Raw genomic sequence first — 23,257 nt, 5'->3', positions numbered from 1 at the left:
ATAAACCACTCGAGGGAGTACTGGTACATACCTGCTCTCTCAGCCTGGGCTATCCCACCCAGGAAAATTGTGATAAACCACTAGACTACTGGTACATACCTGCTCTCTCAGCCTGGGCTATCCCACCCAGGAAAATTGTGATAAACCACTAGACTACTGGTTCATACCTGCTCTCTCAGCCTGGGCAATCCCACCCAGGAAAATTGTGATAAACCACTAGACTACTGGTACATACCTGCTCTCTCAGCCTGGGCTATCCCACCCAGGAAAATTGTGATAAACCACTAGACTACTGGTACATACCTGCTCTCTCAGCCTGGGCTATCCCACCCAGGAAAATTGTGATAAACCACTAGACTACTGGTACATACCTGCTCTCTCAGCCTGGGCAATCCCACCCAGGAAAATTGTGATAAACCACTAGACTACTGGTACATACCTGCTCTCTCAGCCTGGGCTATCCCACCCAGGAAAATTGTGATAAACCACTAGACTACTGGTACATACCTGCTCTCTCAGCCTGGGCTATCCCACCCAGGAAAATTGTGATAAACCACTAGACTACTGGTACATACCTGCTCTCTCAGCCTGGGCAATCCCACCCAGGAAAATTGTGATAAACCACTAGACTACTGGTACATACCTGCTCTCTCAGCCTGGGCAATCCCACCCAGGAAAATTGTGATAAACCACTAGACTACTGGTACATACCTGCTCTCTCAGCCTGGGCTATCCCACCCAGGAAAATTGTGATAAACCACTAGACTACTGGTACATACCTGCTCTCTCAGCCTGGGCTATCCCACCCAGGAAAATTGTGATAAACCACTAGACTACTGGTACATACCTGCTCTCTCAGCCTGGGCTATCCCACCCAGGAAAATTGTGATAAACCACTCGAGGGAGTACTGGTACATACCTGCTCTCTCAGCCTGGGCAATCCCACCCAGGAAAATTGTGATAAACCACTCGAGGGAGTACTGGTACATACCTGCTCTCTCAGCCTGGGCTATCCCACCCAGGAAAATTGTGATAAACCACTAGACTACTGGTACATACCTGCTCTCTCAGCCTGGGCTATCCCACCCAGGAAAATTGTGATAAACCACTAGACTACTGGTACATACCTGCTCTCTCAGCCTGGGCAATCCCACCCAGGAAAATTGTGATAAACCACTAGACTACTGGTACATACCTGCTCTCTCAGCCTGGGCTATCCCACCCAGGAAAATTGTGATAAACCACTAGACTACTGGTACATACCTGCTCTCTCAGCCTGGGCTATCCCACCCAGGAAAATTGTGATAAACCACTAGACTACTGGTACATACCTGCTCTCTCAGCCTGGGCAATCCCACCCAGGAAAATTGTGATAAACCACTAGACTACTGGTACATACCTGCTCTCTCAGCCTGGGCTATCCCACCCAGGAAAATTGTGATAAACCACTAGACTACTGGTACATACCTGCTCTCTCAGCCTGGGCAATCCCACCCAGGAAAATTGTGATAAACCACTCGAGGGAGTACTGGTACATACCTGCTCTCTCAGCCTGGGCTATCCCACCCAGGAAAATTGTGATAAACCACTAGACTACTGGTACATACCTGCTCTCTCAGCCTGGGCTATCCCACCCAGGAAAATTGTGATAAACCACTCGAGGGAGTACTGGTACATACCTGCTCTCTCAGCCTGGGCAATCCCACCCAGGAAAATTGTGATAAACCACTCGAGGGAGTACTGGTACATACCTGCTCTCTCAGCCTGGGCAATCCCACCCAGGAAAATTGTGATAAACCACTAGACTACTGGTACATACCTGCTCTCTCAGCCTGGGCAATCCCACCCAGGAAAATTGTGATAAACCACTAGACTACTGGTACATACCTGCTCTCTCAGCCTGGGCTATCCCACCCAGGAAAATTGTGATAAACCACTAGACTACTGGTACATACCTGCTCTCTCAGCCTGGGCTATCCCACCCAGGAAAATTGTGATAAACCACTAGACTACTGGTACATACCTGCTCTCTCAGCCTGGGCTATCCCACCCAGGAAAATTGTGATAAACCACTAGACTACTGGTACATACCTGCTCTCTCAGCCTGGGCAATCCCACCCAGGAAAATTGTGATAAACCACTCGAGGGAGTACTGGTACATACCTGCTCTCTCAGCCTGGGCAATCCCACCCAGGAAAATTGTGATAAACCACTAGACTACTGGTACATACCTGCTCTCTCAGCCTGGGCAATCCCACCCAGGAAAATTGTGATAAACCACTCGAGGGAGTACTGGTACATACCTGCTCTCTCAGCCTGGGCAATCCCACCCAGGAAAATTGTGATAAACCACTAGACTACTGGTACATACCTGCTCTCTCAGCCTGGGCAATCCCACCCAGGAAAATTGTGATAAACCACTCGAGGGAGTACTGGTACATACCTGCTCTCTCAGCCTGGGCAATCCCACCCAGGAAAATTGTGATAAACCACTCGAGTGAGTACTGGTACATACCTGCTCTCTCAGCCTGGGCAATCCCACCCAGGAAAATTGTGATAAACCACTCGAGTGAGTACTGGTACATACCTGCTCTCTCAGCCTGGGCAATCCCACCCAGGAAAATTGTGATTAACCACTCGAGTGAGTACTGGTACATACCTGCTCTCTCAGCCTGGGCAATCCCACCCAGGAAAATTGTGATAAACCACTCGAGTGAGTACTGGTACATACCTGCTCTCTCAGCCTGGGCTATCCCACCCAGGAAAATTGTGATAAACCACTCGAGTGAGTACTGGTACATACCTGCTCTCTCAGCCTGGGCTATCCCACCCAGGAAAATTGTGATAAACCACTCGAGGGAGTACTGGTACATACCTGCTCTCTCAGCCTGGGCAATCCCACCCAGGAAAATTGTGATAAACCACTAGACTACTGGTACATACCTGCTCTCTCAGCCTGGGCAATCCCACCCAGGAAAATTGTGATAAACCACTAGACTACTGGTACATACCTGCTCTCTCAGCCTGGGCTATCCCACCCAGGAAAATTGTGATAAACCACTCGAGGGAGTACTGGTACATACCTGCTCTCTCAGCCTGGGCAATCCCACCCAGGAAAATTGTGATAAACCACTCGAGGGAGTACTGGTACATACCTGCTCTCTCAGCCTGGGCTATCCCACCCAGGAAAATTGTGATAAACCACTCGAGTGAGTACTGGTACATACCTGCTCTCTCAGCCTGGGCTATCCCACCCAGGAAAATTGTGATAAACCACTCGAGTGAGTACTGGTACATGGGGTCAATGTTGGCCATGTCGGCCACACAGAAGAAGAGGATCTGGGTGTTGATGGCCACAGGGATGTACTGACTCCTGGTCTGGTCAATGTCCTTCTCTGTCTGCTCGGCCACTAGAACTTTGGCCTGTTGGAGATCACATCACACATGTGTTAAGGAGAATACATCACACATGAGTTAAAGAGAGCACATCACACATGTGTTAAAGAGATCACACATGAGTTAAAGAGATCACATCACACATGAGTTAAAGAGATCACATCACACATGCCTTAAAGAGATCACATCACACATGTGTTAAAGAGATCACACATGTGTTAAAGAGATCACACATGTGTTAAAGAGATCACACATGTGTTAAAGAGATCACATCACACATGTGTTGAAGAGATCACACATGTGTTAAAGAGATCACGTCACACATGTGTTAAAGAGATCACACATGTGTTAAAGAGATCACATCACACATGAGTTAAAGAGATCACATCACACATGAGTTAAAGAGATCATATCACACATGTGTTAAAGAGATCACATATGAGTTAAAGAGATCATATCACACATGTGTTAAAGAGATCACACATGAGTTAAAGAGATCACATCACACATGTGTTAAAGAGATCACATCACACATGTGTTAAGGAGAATACATCACACATGAGTTAAAGAGAGCACGTCACACATGTGTTAAAGAGATCACACATGAGTTAAAGAGATCACATCACACATGTGTTAAGGAGAATACATCACACATGAGTTAAAGAAATCACATCACACATGAGTTAAAGAGATCACATCACACATGAGTTAAAGAGATCACATCACACATGTGTTAAAGAGATCACATCACACATGTGTTAAAGAGATCACACATGCCTTAAAGAGATCACACATGTGTTAAAGAGATCACATCACACATGTGTTAAAGAGATCACACATGCCTTAAAGAGATCACACATGAGTTAAAGAGATCACATCACACATGTGTTAAAGAGATCACACATGTGTTAAAGAGATCACACATGTGTTGAAGAGATCACACATGTGTTAAAGAGATCACACATGTGTTAAAGAGATCACATCACACATGTGTTAAAGAGATCACATCACACATGTGTTAAAGAGATCACACATGCCTTAAAGAGATCATATGAGTTAAAGAGATCATATCACACATGTGTTAAAGAGATCACACATGAGTTAAAGAGATCACATCACACATGTGTTAAAGAGATCACATCACACATGTGTTAAGGAGAATACATCACACATGAGTTAAAGAGAGCACGTCACACATGTGTTAAAGAGATCACACATGAGTTAAAGAGATCACATCACACATGTGTTAAGGAGAATACATCACACATGAGTTAAAGAAATCACATCACACATGAGTTAAAGAGATCACATCACACATGAGTTAAAGAGATCACATCACACATGTGTTAAAGAGATCACATCACACATGTGTTAAAGAGATCACACATGCCTTAAAGAGATCACACATGTGTTAAAGAGATCACATCACACATGTGTTAAAGAGATCACACATGCCTTAAAGAGATCACACATGAGTTAAAGAGATCACATCACACATGTGTTAAAGAGATCACACATGTGTTAAAGAGATCACACATGTGTTAAAGAGATCACATCACACATGTGTTAAAGAGATCACACATGTGTTAAAGAGATCACACATGTGTTAAAGAGATCACATCACACTTTAGTTAAAGAGATCACATCACACATGAGTTAAAGAGATCACATCACACATGTGTTAAAGAGATCACACATGAGTTAAAGAGATCACATCACACATGTGTTAAAGAGATCACATCACACATGTGTTAAAGAGATCACACATGTGTTAAAGAGATCACATCACACATGTGTTAAAGAGATCACGTCACACATGTGTTAAAGAGATCACATCACACATGTGATAAGGAGATCACATCACACATGTGTTAAAGAGATCACATCACACATGTGTTAAAGAGATCACACATGCCTTAAAGAGATCACACATGTGTTAAAGAGATCACATCACACATGTGTTAAAGAGATCACATCACACATGTGATAAGGAGATCACATCACACATGTGTTAAAGAGATCACATCACACATGTGTTAAAGACATCACATCACACATGCCTTAAAGAGATCACACATGCCTTAAAGAGATCACATCACACATGTGTTAAAGAGATCACATCACACATGCCTTAAAGAGATCACATCACACATGTGATAAGGAGATCACATCACACATGATTTTAAATGTATTAATATCCTATTAATAATAAATAAATAGAAACTTAACCAAGAATAGCATTATTTAAGACTGAAAACTTCTGAGATATATATCATGTTACTGTCAAGATAAAATGACAGTGACAACAGTGATAAATCAAAGATCATTTTCTTTGCTTCAAGAGTTAAAATCTTAAAGCATCAACAATCCCACTCTTAATGAAAGACGTTGTTACAACGCATATAGTGGGCTCTAAACTGTTATATATAAGAACAAACCCCTAACACTTCCATTGGTTTCTAAGCTAAGTTTTATTTCGTTAAATACAAATTCACAACAGGTAAATTATTGGTAACTAAAGACTAAAGGGAAGCTACTCTAATTTTTTTCTCCACACTCATAATCTTAACACACCTCTTAAATCTGTGAAACTAAGTATACTCTGGAATATAACAATAAAGGAAACAACTTACAGTAATCTCCTGGGATTTGATCTTGGAAGCTTCCAGTGTTTGAATCAGGTCGATGTCGTCCACGGGGCTGCCCTCGGAGGAGCTGAGGCGCATGAGGATGCGGTCCTCAATCTCTTTGAGTTCCTGCTTCATCTTGGCATTGCTGACAATCAGCTGGTTCTTGGCCTCTTCCAGGTCAGGTCTCTCCTCAGCCACAACAATGCCCAGGAGTTGATCTTCCAGCCCACTGGGAGAGTAACAACAACTATACTGATAGCCCATGAAAAGTGCTGAAACAACCTAATACATTATACCTATTATACTGTTAGCTGTGGGTTTGCGTGGTCGGGCAGTAGATAGCAGGGTTAACTTGTAAAGCCCTGAGTTTGAAAACCCAGTCAGATAAGGTTCTTTAGCTGGAGCCAGCAACCCATCTAGGAGAGAAAACTCCAAAATAAAAACAAGAGTGAAGCCCCTTAGGAGATGGGATTATCAACTCTGGTTTCCCATAAGCAGCTTTGAAGACACAGTTGATGCCAAGTTGTACAGGTAAAATATCACCCTTGGGCCTATCAGCAGTGTGAATACAGGGTGCCCGATACATGGGCAAAATCTGGCACTTTAAAAATTGTTAACTGGGCTTTGCACTTTGAATGACAAACTCCAATAAGACTATGGAACTATTTATACTGCCTGTTCACACAAAGTATAAACTCAATCTAATATATACTAGCAATTGAACTCTTTGCTTAATGAATATAGCTCAGTCAAACTTTAATAACGGTCACATGACCCACCAAGCAAAACTGTTTTAACGAGTAAAACTTACCTGGGGGAGAGAGTGAAATTGACCAGCACAACTTACCTGGGGGAGAGAGTGAAGTTGACCAGCACAACTTACCTGGGGGAGACAGTGAAGTTGACCAGCACAACTTACCTGGGGGAGACAGTGAAGTTCACCAGCACAACTTACCTGGGGGAGAGAGTGAAATTGACCAACACAACTTACCTGGGGGAGAGAGTGAAGTTGACCAGCACAACTTACCTGGGGGAGACAGTGAAGTTCACCAGCACAACTTACCTGGGGGAGACAGTGAAGTTCACCAGCACAACTTACCTGGGGGAGAGAGTGAAATTGACCAGTGTAACCTTGGTGGACACCTCGGGTGTGTAATGTGGGTTGGGCAGTTTGGTGGTCATGTAAAACTTGAAGTCGTCGTGGTAGGGTATGACAGCATCTCCCAGTTTGATCACAGTACTGCCTTGTTGCTTGTAGGTCTGTGGGATATCAGCAAAGGTCAATTAATGGATAAAATGTAACATGAACACTGTAAGATCAATTTAGTGAATACAGAAAAAACTACTATGAGGCAACAGAAATGATCAACACATTGAATGTTGAAGATATAGCATGCTAATGGTAAGGTCAATTTAGAAAATGTAGAAAATTCGACTACAAGACAATAGCAATGATCATCTTATTGAATTGAGCGAATATAGCATGAAAAAATTAAGGTAAATTTAGTGAATGAAGACAATATAGCTTGAACAGTTAGGTCAATTTAGTGAATGTAGAAAATACAACTATGAAACAACAGCATTAGTAAAGTTTTAGCATGTGGAAAATACTACTGCAAAATACTGACAGCATTTCTGTTGTAATGGGATAAATTCAAATATTAAATTTATGGATGTATCAATACAGATAATACCTATTCTAAAAATAGATGTTTATTCTTAGGTTCAAATAAATTACTCCTGTCTGAATGCTAGATTAGTCTTTACCAGTTTCAGAGTTTTAAAAAATTATTTTACTAGTAAAGATTGTATCTGACCTGTTTGAGTAAAATAGGTTCCAGAGCAGGGTCCAGCTCTGTGCTGATATTCTCTAGCAAGCAAGGCTTGCCAAACCTCACTGCGTTTTCTAAACTACGCAGGAAATCTTTGTCCGAGAGCTTGATGACATCAAGGCCGGCTTCACGCTCCTAGAAAAGAGCAAAAGAAACATTGCAAACAACTTTAAAAGCTAAGTTTGGCTCCTAGAAAAGAGCAAAAGAAACATTGCAAACAACTTTAAAAGCTAAGTTTGGCTCCTAGAAAAGAGCAAAAGAAACATTGCAAACAACTTTAAAAGCTACATTTAGCTCCTAGAATAGAGCAAAAGAAACATTGCAAACAACTTTGAAAGCTACGTTTAGCTCCTAGAATAGAGCAAAAGAAACATTGCAAACAACTTTGAAAGCTACGTTTAGCTCCTAGAATAGAGCAAAAGAAACATTTCAAACAACTTTAAAAGCTACTTTAGCACCTAGAATAGAGCAAAAGAAACAATGCAAACAACTTTAAAAGCTACGTTTAGCTCCTAGAATAGAGCAAAAGAAACATTGCAAACAACTTTAAAAGCTACGTTTAGCTCCTAGAATAGAGCAAAAGAAACATTTCAAACAACTTTAAAAGCTAAGTTTTAAAAAAATCTCTACCAAATTAAAAAAGAAAACATTTTACCATATTATGAAAAAATAATTTTATCAACTCAAGAGAAAAAAAAATTAATTAAATAAAATATATTTATTTATTTTCAAGCTCTTTAACAAATCATCTATAATACCGAAAGCTACTGACTATACAATCACAACGGAATCTCCTACCATGTTTTTGATCCATTTGTTGGCCTGGCCTTGTGGGTCAATAAACAGAGACCAGCGCCTGGAGAACTGGACGATGACACCGTTCTCTACAGACAGGTTGTCCTTGGGGAGTCCGGCGATCTGCCAGCTGCGAATCTTGACCGGGTCAGCCATGGTGCCGACAAGGGAGGGTTCCTCTGTCCGCGGGACCTGACACTCATCCAGCTTCAGCACCCAGCTGCTGACCATGCTGTTTCTGTAGGCGCCCTGGGAGGGAGGGGGGTAGAAAATATGTAGTCAGGAGAACTAGCTCATTACATATGACACAATATACACATAACAGAGAAAGCTTACTTCACATAGACAAAACATCACACAGACAAAACATCCCATAGAGAAACATCACATAAAAATCACATGGACAAACATTACATGGACCAAAATTACATGGACAACAAGCACACATACATCACATATCAAATGTACGTGCAGTTTTGTCAACCCGTATTAAGTTTCATTCAACTTAGTTTTATAACTAAGACAATCTAAATTTTATTTTGTAAATATCCTTATTTCAAACCATTACTTTGTGACTAAATGTGTTTTTTTTTAAATTTATGTTTCAATTTATTTTAGCCTCTAGATTTTTCAAAGAATTTAAAATAATTTTCTACATTTTTCTCTATTCAGGTTCCTCCTTAACGCCATTAGATGGCAACTTTTGTGGTGTGACATACAGTGAATGGCCCCAGGTATGCTATACAGCCAGCAGACACCAAGACATCCCCCACAAAGTTATCAATGTGACTTACAGTGAATGGCCCCAGGTACGCTATACAGCCAGCAGACACCAAGACATCCCCCACAAAGTTATCAATGATCTTCTCCAGGCCATCTACAGATATTCTCCATCTGTCCTTCTCATCTGCCAGTCCACCAATCAGCTGGGAGATAAAGTGAACATGATTTAAATTTTTGATGGATTGGAATAAAATAAAGTAAAATAATTTCAAACATAATAAGCCAATTATGATTTTCCTGTTTGAAGAACTGCTTAAAATTTTAAAATAATATTTATTACATTTTATGGACTTAAATTTTTTTAAAAAATTAATTTTTCCATTAAATTGTAGTGTTTACTTTTAAACTAAATTTAACTTATAAAAACAACCTTCTCCAAGACATTTCTTTTCCTAATCAAACCTAACCTTGTCTTCTCTGTCTTAACCTTATCTGTCCCTAATTTTATCTTGTCTGCCCCTGACCTTAACCTGTCTGCCCCTGAGCTAATCTCATTGTAGGCCCTTAATCTAACCTCATCTGCCCCCAACTTTACCTTATCTGCCCTGATAAGTCTGGCCTCACATTCCTTGCACTTGTTCTCCAGTTCATCTTTCTTCCTCACACAGTCGTCATACTTGGCCTGTAGGGTGGCCAAACCTTCCTCCACGGCCTCCAGCCTGGCCTTGGCCTCGTCCAAGATGCGCTGGGTCTCAGACAACTCCTCCTGGGCGATGCGCAGCTTCTCTCTCTTGGGTGCCACACTCTTGGCCACAAAGTGGTATTTGTGCATGGCCCTGACCCACTGGCAGATGGACGTGCAGGCCTTGGACACCTGAAAACAAAGTTCATTCATCATTGTTTTCGTTTAAAGATATTTTTTTATCAGAGGTCAAATCAACTGAGGAAATACAAGCAAGTCTTGTGGCAATACAATGGTAAAATATGTTATTTCAACACGCTAACTTAGCTGATCTAAAGATAGAATGTAAACGTCTACCCATAAACTTTTGTCTTTAAAATAATTATTTTTTCTTAAGTGGTTGAAATAACATCAAACATATATATATATATATATATATATATATATATATATTTACATATATATATATATATATATATATATATATATATATATATATATATATATATATATATATATATATATATATATATATATATATATATATATATATATATATATATATATATATATATAATTCATTTAAAAACTGTATGTAAGACATTCTTATAATGAATGAAAAAACATTTTATAGTGTGATAATTTTAAAGTTCTCCATGTTGACACAAGCAGATTGATGATGTTCATACAGTTTATGAAGAAAGTAAAATTTATTAATGAATATTATTGTATTAAATATAATTGCACTTGTGAACATCTGAGCAAGCAGCAAGGTATTTTACCTAGCTATGGCTATGGGAGTGAAAGATTTATCATCGATGTATGGCTGTATTCTCTGGGTGTCCTCTTACCTTAGCTATGGCTGCAGGAGTGAAAGCCTCATCATCGATGTATGGCTGTATCTTCTTGATGACATCTTCGGGGATGTTGTCCTTGTCAAACTTGAACAAACTCTCCAGGAACTTGGTGGGGTCCTGCAGCAGACCACGCCCACCCTCCCAGTAGTCGTCCACTTTGGTCCCAGGCTTCTCTCCGGCCACCTTCTTGGGCTTCACTCCCTGTTGACAGTTTTATAACAAGTTTTTAACATCTCAACACAATCATTCTCTTACTTTAGGTAAATAGGAAATATTCTTTAGGGGTTTATCTATTTAGTTAAAATTTGATTTAAAAATTATCTTTTAAATGCACAAGTGTGACTTGACACTTTCTGAGATCCCACCACCACCACCCCCATAAAACAAATCATCATAAATCATTGTAAACGTCCACCAAACCCCTAACCCTCCCTCAAGGATTGTAAGTCATTGCGGGTGTCTGAAGAAGCATTTACGCACATATATTCCCTATTGTTAATTATTTCTCAAGACTTGCAGCTTTGACCTTTAAACTCTACTTGTTTAGTTGACTACCAGGTGCCTATGTTTCAACATTTACCTTCATAATACAGACAGTTTCAATGACCAGTCGCACACCATCAGGAGGTCTCTGTAGTGCTCTCACTTCTACCACATCCACTCTGGTCAGGGACTTCAAGCTGGCCAGGGCAGCATCCTGGGTTCACATTAACAGGTTAAAATCTTTATTTTAACAACACACCAAATAGGCAAGAAAACACATAACTGAGTTAATTTTTTATCAGAGGAACAAAAAAAAATACAATAATTGTTCAGGTAATTTAGTAAAAATAGACAAATAACTAATTATTTTAAAATAATTTTGTTACTGCAAACTAGACAGACAAGAGAAATTATCGGGTTAATTTTTAATTTACCAGACTACAGGTAAAATAAATATGAAATAATTTTGGATGGCGAGCCACAATTGAGGTAACAAGATAGATATGAAAGTACTTTCACTTAAGCAAAAACTAAAAAAAAACTAGTAAGCTAACTGACCAGAGCAGGCAAAGCCTCGTTGAGATCCCTCTGGGCATCATCTGCAATAGCCTGGGTCTCCACAGCTTTCTTAGACGCTTGAGCTTCTTCCTTCTGGACCACGGCTTTGGTCTCTTCTGCTATTTTCTGTTAGTGAGAATATTCACACTGTCTCACACTTTGAACAATCGCAATATTTTGTTTTAACATTTAGTAGTTGAGATTTTTGTGATTTTGGTCTCTTCTGCTATTTTCTGTTAGTGAGGATATTCACACTGACTCACACTTTGAACAATCGCAATATTTTAGTAGTTGAGATTTTGGTTATTCATGTAAGCGTGGGCAGGGGTAATAACTTAGGGTTATGATAGGGTTGTGAGTAACAGGCACAGGTGTCAACAAAAACATGTTGCCATGACAACAAGGGGGGGGGGGGGGGGTAAAAAACGGCAGGTATTTCAGTGAGTGATGTGCGTTCTAAACTATTGATGAAAAAACAATGAAAAAAAAGCCATTACTGTATCTTTGGAGATCTTCTCCATAGTGGTGATGGATTCTTTCACTGCCTCCTCCAGCATGGGTCTCATGGTGGCCAGTTCCTCCTGCAGTTTGCCAACCTCCTCAGCAGTGGACAGAAGCTAAAGGGTTGTGGATACAACAAATCAGATTGTACACAAGGATTGTGGATAAAACAAAACAGCTTGTACACAAGGATTGTGGATACAACAAATCAGATTGTACACAAGGATTGTGGATAAAACAAATCAGATTGTACACAAGGGTTGTGGATACAACAAATCAGATTGTACACAAGGATTGTGGATACAACAAATCAGATTGTACACAAGGATTGTGGATACAACAAATCAGATTGTACACAAGGATTGTGGATACAACAAATCAGATTGTACACAAGGATTGTGGATAAAACAAAACAGCTTGTACATAAGGATTGTGGATAAAACAAAACAGCTTGTACACAAGGATTGTGGATAAAACAAAACAGCTTGTACACAAGGATTGTGGATACAAAAAAAACAGCTTGTACACAAGGATTGTGGATAAAACAAAACAGCTTGTACACAAGTTTGAAGAATGTGATTAAAACAACATAATTTAAAAAACAAGAATGTTTGAGAGGAATTCAATGGATATTTATTTAAGTAATCGAATGGTTAGGGTCTCACCTTGTCGAGGCCAGTCTTTAACCTGTGTCTAGCAGTGATCAGCTCCATCTTCTTCATGCCCACCAGCTTGGAGAAAATGCCCAGCAGCTCCAAGTAACTTGTGGGTGTGACGTAGTTGTAACGTGACATCTCGGCCAGGAACTTGGCGGAGTTGACCGTCACTGACTCATGGATGACCTGACACATTGACACCTAGACCAACAAAACACCAGTGTAACCTAAACACCTGACACATTGACACCTAGACCAACAAAACACCAGTTTAACCTAAACACCTGACAAATTGACACCTAGACCAACAAAACATCAGTTTAACCTAAACACCTGACACATTGACACCTAGACCAACAAAACACCAGTTTAACCTAAACACCTGACACATTGACACCTAGACCAACAAAACATCAGTTTAACCTAAACACCTGACACATTGACACCTAGACCAACAAAACATCAGTTTAACTTCAACACCTGACACATTGACACCTAGACCAACAAAATATCAGTTTAACCTAAACACCTGACATATTGACACCTAGACCAACAAAACACCAGTGTAACCTAAACACCTGACACATCGACACCTAGACCAACAAAACATAAGTTTAACCTAAACACCTGAAACATTGACACCTAGACCAACAAAACATCAGTTTAACCTAAACACCTGACACATTGACACCTAGACCAACAAAACATCAGTTTAACTTCAACACCTGACACATTGACACCTAGACCAACAAAATATCAGTTTAACCTAAACACCTGACATATTGACACCTAGACCAACATAACATCAGTTTAACCTAAACACCTGACACATTGACACCTAGAGCAACAAAACATCAGTTTAACCTAAACACCTGACAAATTGACACCTAGAGCAACAAAACATTAGTTTAACCTAAACACCTGACACAGTGACACCTAGACCAACAAAACATCAGTTTAACTTAAACACCTGACATATTGACACCTAGATCAACAAAATATCAGTTTAACCTAAATACCTGACACATTGACACCTAGACCAACAAAATATCAGTTTAACCTAAACACCTGACATATTGACACCTAGACCAACAAAATATCAGTTTAACCTAAACATCTGACACATTGACCTGACAGACCGTGAAAGTCTATTACTAAAGTTTCAAGACAAAGAAGCAACCTTATTTAATGTAGAAGCATTGAGTATGTAAGTGACTTAGATATGTACATACAAATAAAAGTTCCTTAAAAATAGAGCACATAAAAGTTTAACAACTTTAACAATGTGACACACACAGTGTCTGGGCAACAACCTCGGACATAGCCCCCACAGGCAACCGCCCACAGGCATGACAAACACCCACAGACATGACAACCATCCACAGACATGACAACCACCCAGACATGACAACCACCCAGACGTGACAACCACCCACAGACATGACAACCACCCACAGACATGACAACCACCCACAGGCATGACAAACACCCACAGACATGACAACCATCCACAGGCATGACAACCATCCACAGACATGACAACCACCCACAGGCATGACAAACACCCACAGACATGACAACCATCCACAGACATGACAACCACCCACCAGCCCCTCCATCACTGTGGTGGTTGTGTCCAGATCAGGTATGTCACTCAGAAGGTTCTGGGCCACAGACTTGAGAGCATCAGCTGGCCACTGGCTGAACCAGTCAATGGTGCAGCAGTTGACCAGGGCGGGGAACTGACGCAGACGAGCCCGGAATACTTCACCCAGAGGACTGGAAAATAATAGCAGCAAAACAAATATATTGGTGGCTTAGAATCTTCATCTAACATTTAGGATTAATGTCAATTGTATTAAAACAAGTTTATATGATTGTATGATACCCAAATAAACCCCTTTACACACAATGAAGGTACTGCTGTGGCAAGTCAAAAAACACCATGTTCAAAATGAAGTTAAGATATAAACTCCTTAAATAGGCTATTACAATCTAAAAAAAAACAACCTTTTTAAAATAAACATAACAGAGAGTAATATACAAAACATTCCATAAAAATTAACCTAATACTGTGACACCTCCGCAAACCCCATGAAAAATTATCTTTACCTCATGGTCAGCACAGTGTGTAGGTTGCTGCGTACACGTTTAGTGTACGCTGAGAACAGATTGGTCTTGGTGGGCTGCAGACCAATGTCCTGTACAACCGGCTTCATGTCCGTGTAGATTTTCTCCAGCTCATCAAAGCCGTAAATGTTGGGTACATCGCCAGCATTGAGGATGTTGTTGATGTCCTCAAGGAAGGATTCACTTTTGATCTGAGATCAGACATTTTGTATCACTCACATTTTTACACCATTTTATAAACTTCTGCTAGATGTTTATACCCTAAAAATAGGTCTTTTAGAGACCATTTTACAAACTTCAGCTAGATGTTTATACCTAAAAGTAGATCCTTTTAAGATCATTTAATAAACTTTAATGCATTTTAGACCATATGAATATTTCCCTAGAAGCCAATTATATAAACTTTGACTAGCTTTTCAATCATCATACGTGTGCATTTAGTTTGGGAATTGAAAATGTATGTTAAACACAAGGATAGGTTTTTTATAATGTATCAGCTCAGAACATTAAAAACTGTAAATGTGACATATTTATAAACATGAAAATTAGCATAATAATGTCACATAAAAAAAACTTAAGATAGCTGTGTCGTTTGTCTACATATATGTGTTATATGCTCTCTTGCCTGTGTAATGTAGCTCTGGAAATTTGTGATGTTGACCTACATGTGTAGTGTGTACTTGTATGGGTACTGTTTACACACCTGTGTAGTGTGTATGGGTACAGTTGACACACCTGTGCAGTGTGTAATGTCCGCTTACCTGTGTGTCACTAAATAAAAAGACAACAGGTTTGTTCTCCAGGCCAGCCTTCATCATCACCTTCCTCAGGTCTTCCCTCCACTCAGCTGTGCCGTAGTTCTTTGACAACTCTATCTGGAAGCAGTCAAACTCTGACCTGGAGAGACAGATAGATAGATCCTTGTAGGGAGGCTCTCAAACATAAACATCTGGGTAATTGATCTTTGAACATCTGATAATATTTTAACTTATGCTGCCAATACACCTGCCCTTAGACCTCACTACCAATACACCTGCCATAAGACACCTGCCATAAGACACCTGCCATTAGACACCTGCCATTAGACACCTGCCATAAGACACCTTCCATTAGACACCTGCCATAAGACACCTGCCATAAGACACCTGCCATTAGACACCTGCCATTAGACACCTGCCATTAGACACCTGCCATAAGACACCTGCCATTAAACGCCTGCCATTAGACACCTGCCATAAGACACCATAAGACCCCCCACCACCACATAAAAAAAAGCCTGCTCACATGTGAGCTGCCAGACGTGTGAGACTCTGACGACCGCTCCCACCCATGCCCAGCAGCAGGGCATTCCCCAGTGGCTGCCTGATGATCCTGGCGATGCGACTGACATGGGTGACAGCATCCATAAACAGGACCAGCTTCATCTGGGCGGTGTTGATTTGGTTGTAGTCTTCCAGAAACTCATTTAAGGCTTTAACAAGCTGGGGAAGAGAGAGTTCACATGACAAAAATAATACTGCTCCAAATTCAACAACTGAGGGTATGTTCCTAGTTATTTCCCTTTGTTTTGTAAATCTATTGATAGGTGTGGAATTTCCATTTCTCTGACATGTGGGCAAAATATCATTTAGAAAATGTTATCAAAGAAACAGTTGGTTAAGCCTGAAAACCACTCTACTACATGTAGAAGGATGAATTCATGCAATCTTTATAAGAAACAAACGGCATAGAGCAGAGTTTATTTTCAAACTTTTCACGACACTTTCATTTTTTAAAATCTTGGCACCTCCCCAAAACCCTGAAGGGGTTAATACTTTATTTTTTAAAAATTCAAGATAAGCTATTTAACATCGTCTTCATATCTAAAACAAAGATATTGATATGTTATTAAGATAACCTATCTCAAACGTACTGAGAAAAAAAAAGTTGAGTTTATATGCATTTTTATAAGCAGTTTTGTATGCTGAACATCTCAGTACCTATTTATTTTAATTATATATAAAATAACAACCACATTTGGAAATGGTTGCAAAACAACCTTATAGAAAGATTTTTTAGATAAAATACAAACTGTTTAAAATATGAATTTTTTTTTAAACGTCACAGAAAAAAAGAGCCTTTGGTGGAGAGACATAAACTTTAAACAACTTTAAAAATAAAACAAACAAAGCTATCATTAAAAACTTTTATCATGTTGCAGAACAAAATGTATTGTAAAGACTGTGCAAGTTGCACTGCATTTTGTGAAACAGTTTTTAAGATATCCTAATTAGAAATGATGGAGTTGGCAGAAAAATTCCAGTGGCTATTTTTTGTAAAAAAAATAAAATGTTATTAAAACTAGTCATCTATTAACACTAAAATAAGTGTTTCACCACATTTTTGAGTATAACACATTAGCTTAGGTCAGGGGTCGGCAACCTTTTGAAGCGGAAGAGCCAAAAGTTACAATTTTCAAAATTTCCCTGGTTTTAAAGAGCCACTAAAATTTTTTTTATTTCAAATATTTTATGTTTTTATTAAGATTATTAGTATTTGTTCAAGGAGTTGGAGAGCCGCATCTTGATATCAAAAGAGCCCCATGCGGCTCGCGAGCCGCAGGTTGCCGACCCCTGGCTTAGGTCATTGATGGGATGTTAGAGTTACTTAAACATATAAATATAAATAGACAAAAAGATCATGAAAAGTGCCTTTTTAACTACTGGTCCCCCCTCCCTTAATCACAGAATAATTGACAAAAGTGGTCTAATATTCACATAATTTTTATAATAATAAAACACTTCTTGTTCAAACAAATAAAAGACAAAGGTTTTTTATGACCATTAATGCCACAACAAGGCAGTACTAATTTTTTTTAATTTTCTCTAGTCAACAAATTAGGTATTTAATAAAGCTAAAGTTTTACTGTTCAGACTAGAGTCCAATGATAATGCAAAAACCTAAGAAGTATAAACTGTAGACAAAAGGAACATTTTAGAATTTCAATATTCATATTTTTTAAAATAATAATTAATGAATTCAATATATTGCTTTATTACTATTAAATTTCTCTTTTTTTTCCCACTACTCTTGGGAAACAGATATAGGTTTCCTCCCTTGATTATTTTTAAACTATTTAATATATAAAAGTCCATGTGCACACTTCTCTCTCTCTCTCTGTCTCTCTCTGTCCACATGTCCCGAGCCTAAGTATTTTTTTTTTTAAACAATAGCAGTAAATAATCTCTTTTTTACTTTCTTGTATATACGAAGTATAGAGAAAGTCTTGTAATCGTGCAAAAAAAAATTGAGATTTTTGCAGATCTTGACGTTTTACATTTCCCTGAATCGGAAAAACTTTTGCAATCTGGTCCGTATGTCTGTGTGTGTATATATGTGTGTGTGTGTCTGTAAACACGATAACTTGAGTACCGTTACAGCTAGGTTGATGAAATTTCATATATGAGTATTATTTCAAAAGCCTCTAACTTGAGTACTATTTCAGATAGATAAATTAAATTTCATATGTGAGTAAAAGATGTAATTATCTACCTTATGTCAAATTTTGAGTAATTTCCGTTGACCGGAAGTAGTAATTTTCTCTATTTCCGATTTCTCAAAAAACGAATGTAAATTTATAAATTACTAATAATATTCCGCACTATTATGCACATTTTATTTGGCGTTCACTTGGTGTGCAATTCTTTTTTCTATGAGATTTTATTTTATTTTAAAAAGTTTAAGTATTTAAAATGGATTAAAAAATAAATCATGTCTATATCCTGAGTTCCCATCCTCTGTTGTTTTATATAAGAATATTAGAGAAAGTTTAGGGGAGATCACTCCCGGTTTATTTATAATTGTGATATTACTAATGATTTCAATACTTGCATCATTTTGTTTTATATTGTAGTATGTCTATGCTTAAATGTTGAAAATTATACTTAACATATTTTTTTATAAAACAATGAATAAGTACTTGAGCCAGTTACATTAAATCTACATGACATTACATTGAAAATTTTTTTATTTTAATAACTGTCTGATTAAAGTTCCCTTTCAAACCTGACGGTCTATAGGGCAAGTGAAGTAGAATTCACTTGTTTCTGTGACCTCCGCATATGAAGAGATAGTGTGGTCAGCGCTATGCCCTGCCGCCTTTACTTTCCCTAATGTGAGTTAGGTACCCATCAGAGTTGGGTGGACTCAGGGACGGTTTACTGACTTGAACCCGGATTCAAACTCGAGACTTACGGGTTAGCAGTCCAGCTCTCTACCACTGACCCCTCCATACCCCAACTGTCAGATTGCCGTGACCTTTACCTTGACATGATCGTCTATCAGTGTGTAGGGACGCGGCTCCACATTGGTGTTCATGAAGTCACCAAAGATGACTGGCTTCTGCACAACAACCTCGTCAAAGTTGCTGTGAAAATCTTGCTCCATCTTCTCCTTCAGGAGGTTGTCAAACCAGTCGCGGTCCTCGTCGTTGACAAGGCGGTCTTGGAAGACACGGCAGCACTCATGGTACCAGAGCCTCAGGAAGTCTTGAATGTTCTGAAACAGGAGTCACATGGGGTTTACACACATGTACCAGTTTAGTGATGCTGCTTTAGGGGTAGATATGATTAAAAGACAACAGTATTTCTAAAACCTCTTTTTGATGATTTCGGTAACCAGACTTTAATCTTCATATCAGACTTTTGGGGTTTAAATAAAATTAGCACTTTGACCATTAAAAATGGTGTCATGTTAATTTGGCAATTTTTTGCCTCCCCCCTTCCTTATCTAAGTTGTCAAGTCAAAACACACCCTCCCTTCCCCTCTCCCCAATTAGTATATTTTAAAATATATTTTTTATTTTTTGAAAATATATATTGTGCTTTCACATATCTTAACCTCCCCTTTCCTCTGTAGCTCATCACCCGAAAAAGTCTCCTCTCTACCCTAAAGGAGCATGACATTATTCAAGGATGATTCATTCCTTGTCTTGAACTAACCAAGGACTAATCCACTCATGAATTAACATAACATATTATTTCAACAATGAGCTAATCCAACAATGAGCTCATCCAATAATGAGCTAATACAACAATGAGCCAATCCAACAATGAGCCAATCCAACAATGAGCTAATCCAAAAATGAGCTAATCCAACAATGAGCTAATCCAACAATGAGCTAATCCAACAATGAGCTAATCCAACAATGAGCTAATCCAACAACGAGCAACACCAACAATGTGCTAGAAAAACTGAGCACAACTGACCTTGATGCTGTCAGGCTGACACATGAGAATGCCCTGGAACACCTTGGACAGGTCTCTGAGGTTGAACGTGTAGTGAGACTTGGCTGGGGTGGGCAGGAGCTGGGTCTGGATGGTGTTGTACATGGATATACACGTGCTCACCATCTGCTTGCTGTAGTCTGACACGGATGGGATGTGGGCTGGGGAAATAAAAATTATTATTCTTGGGGCCACAAAGTCTACTGAAGCAGAGCAGATCATGAAGAAAAGCAGGCTCAAGTCAGAGACAATGGGATACATAGTACTATTCGAACCACCAATATTACAATTAAAAACAAAGAAGAAAAAGAAAGAAAACCTGCACTTTGCTATATAAAGTTATTTTATACAGCTAGTTGTAAACCACATGTTTTTCTGAATTTTTTTACATTGACCTATTTTTTAGGATGCCCAAATTATCAGGTACTATGATACACCATTTGAAAAAAAAAAATCAAAACTTCTCTATCATAATCAATTCAGCTATTTGAAGTCAAATTACTGTCATTTACTATTAAAATATTTTGGAAAATTTCCTAATTGTCTATCATTTATTTTTAAACTCACTGTATTTGTAATTGTGTATGAGCATGCAAGTATGTGTATATATATATTATACCCTTGCTCTCATCAAAATAAATGGTAGAACCAACTAACCTATCCAAGAATTAAGGATGGCTGTGAAGATCCACCCCTTGCTCTCATCAAAATAAATGGTAGAACCAACTAACCTATCCAAGAATTAAGGATGGCTGTGAAAATCCGCCCCTTGCTCTCATCCTCCATCTCTGTGAAGGCCAGGAAGTTGAAGTGGCGCAGAAGACGCGCTGTAACAGGGTTGCGACCACCCCCAGGTGGACCCATGGCACAGACAAAGTTCACATCCACCAGGTTTCTAAATTCACCTGAGATAATACAATAACATTTTATTTCATGGAGAAATCTTAAATAAAACTCCTTAATGTACAAAAAAAACATATAGTCAAGTACTGCTGGTAATGTGGTCAGTGCTATGCAGAGCCAAATTTACTTTAATTAACATATGTCAGTTAACCATCAGAGCTGGGTGAATTCAGGGACACCTGACAGACTAGGATAATAACACTAGGACTTTCAGATTAGCAGTCAAGCACTCTATTGCCTGACCAAGCTGACGCTACCACTGAAAATGTTCTTCTAAATATAAAACCAAATCACCTAGACCAAGTACCCCACCTTTAAGTGGGGGGACCTAGCCCTAAACTCACCAATAGACTTCCTGTCATATCAGCCCTAAACTCACCAATAGACTTCCTGTCATACCAGCCCTAAACTCACCAATAGACTTCCTGTCATACCAGCCCTAAATTCACCAATAGACTTCCTGTCATACCAGCCCTAAACTCACCAATAGACTTCCTGTCATACCAGCCCTAAACTCACCAATAGACTTCCTGTCATACCAGCCCTAAATTCACCAATAGACTTCTTGTCATACCAGCCCTAAACTCACCAATAGACTTCCTGTCATACCAGCCCTAAACTCACCAATAGACTTCCTGTCATACCAGCCCTAAACTCACCAATAGACTTCCTGTCATACCAGCTCTTAAAGTGGGGGGACCTAGCCCTAAACTCACCAATAGACTTCCTGTCATACCAGCCCTAAACTCACCAATAGACTTCCTGTCATACCAGCCCTTAAAGTCCATGTACTGCCTGATCAGCTCTATGGGGGGCTGGGCTCCATACACCTCTAAGGCAGGCATGTTCAGATCATCAATGAAGAAAACAAAGTATTTGCCAAGTGGAGGACCAAACACACCCTTGCGTCTGAAAATTTAAAAAACAAAAAATTATAGATATTGCTTTGTCTACTTCATTTGTTCACTTGAAGGGAGACAGAAGATTAAGTAAGAAAAACATTACTCAAAAACTTGAAATAGTGAAACAAAAATCACTTGTGTTATTAAAATTAAAATATCATCAAAGCAATCTTTTTAACTATTAAAATGTACCACACTCAACCTACTCTGGGTTATTTCAAATATAAAACTAAAAGAATAAGCAAGAAAATTATTAAAGTAAAGGTTTAAAAAAAAGCTTGTTTCAAAGACTGGGTGTTTCAAATGTTTATATTATAATGTTCAGTTTAACAAACTTTTTTTCCAAAAGAGCTACCTTTTGTCCAGTTTTCCATCCACCAAATCTTGTGTTTGGTTGGCACTAGTTTTGGCTGAGAAGATGATGAATTCTGGCACATATTCTTTTGGCATGCTCCTGGACAACTTATCTGCTATGGTCAAAGTTTTCCCTGTGCCAGTTGGTCCCACACATAAGACCTAAAAACATTTTTATTCAATTTCATAAAGTTTTGACACATTTTTTACTAAAATCTCATACAAATTCATAACATAAATAATGTTGCTATATGTAAAAGTAGAGTAAAACCAAATGGAATGCCATGAGAGCATGTTATTCTTGTGTGTTACTCACAGTTTTCTTGCTGCTGACCAGCATCTCTAGTATTTTAGAACTGCGGATGGTGTCAATGGTGGGGACAATGATATCTGAGTACTTGGTATCTGGTGCAATGGTGAAGTCTGACATGGTTTCCATCCAATTTTTCCACAGCACTTTCTAGAACATACCAGTACAATTCACTGATAAATGATTTGATAAAATACATAAACAATTTACAGACAAGAAATAAATTATGAAATGTATTAAATTCTGGGTCATCAATTTATTTTTTATGTCAAACTACTAAA

General features: G+C 39.0%; 1 protein-coding gene across 1 annotated transcript in view; it reads right to left on the bottom strand.

The window, feature by feature from the left end:
* The window catches only part of LOC131956513 (dynein axonemal heavy chain 1), a 66,609-nt gene that overhangs the window by 10,865 nt on the left and 32,487 nt on the right, over positions 1-23,257 (bottom strand). The window contains exons 43-64 of the mRNA XM_059320999.1: positions 22,983-23,126; positions 22,668-22,828; positions 22,162-22,319; positions 21,239-21,412; positions 20,490-20,668; positions 19,546-19,779; positions 16,528-16,724; positions 16,005-16,140; positions 15,226-15,434; positions 14,721-14,892; positions 13,123-13,314; positions 12,454-12,573; positions 11,957-12,082; positions 11,496-11,612; positions 10,910-11,116; positions 9,972-10,250; positions 9,448-9,579; positions 8,657-8,902; positions 7,844-7,993; positions 7,126-7,286; positions 6,030-6,255; positions 3,228-3,423 (exon numbers count right to left, since the gene is read on the bottom strand). Coding sequence (XP_059176982.1) covers positions 3,228-3,423; positions 6,030-6,255; positions 7,126-7,286; positions 7,844-7,993; positions 8,657-8,902; positions 9,448-9,579; positions 9,972-10,250; positions 10,910-11,116; positions 11,496-11,612; positions 11,957-12,082; positions 12,454-12,573; positions 13,123-13,314; positions 14,721-14,892; positions 15,226-15,434; positions 16,005-16,140; positions 16,528-16,724; positions 19,546-19,779; positions 20,490-20,668; positions 21,239-21,412; positions 22,162-22,319; positions 22,668-22,828; positions 22,983-23,126 — 3,916 coding nt within the window. The remainder of the gene's footprint in view (positions 1-3,227; positions 3,424-6,029; positions 6,256-7,125; positions 7,287-7,843; positions 7,994-8,656; positions 8,903-9,447; positions 9,580-9,971; positions 10,251-10,909; positions 11,117-11,495; positions 11,613-11,956; positions 12,083-12,453; positions 12,574-13,122; positions 13,315-14,720; positions 14,893-15,225; positions 15,435-16,004; positions 16,141-16,527; positions 16,725-19,545; positions 19,780-20,489; positions 20,669-21,238; positions 21,413-22,161; positions 22,320-22,667; positions 22,829-22,982; positions 23,127-23,257) is intronic.

The sequence above is a fragment of the Physella acuta genome, unplaced genomic scaffold, assembly GCF_028476545.2.
Source record: "Physella acuta isolate Inbredline_101_S28 unplaced genomic scaffold, ASM2847654v3 ptg001157l, whole genome shotgun sequence".
In the NCBI taxonomy this organism is placed as follows: domain Eukaryota; kingdom Metazoa; phylum Mollusca; class Gastropoda; family Physidae; genus Physella; species Physella acuta.
The sequence above is the reverse complement of the archived record's forward strand: the minus strand, read 5'-3'. Positions and strand labels throughout refer to the sequence as shown.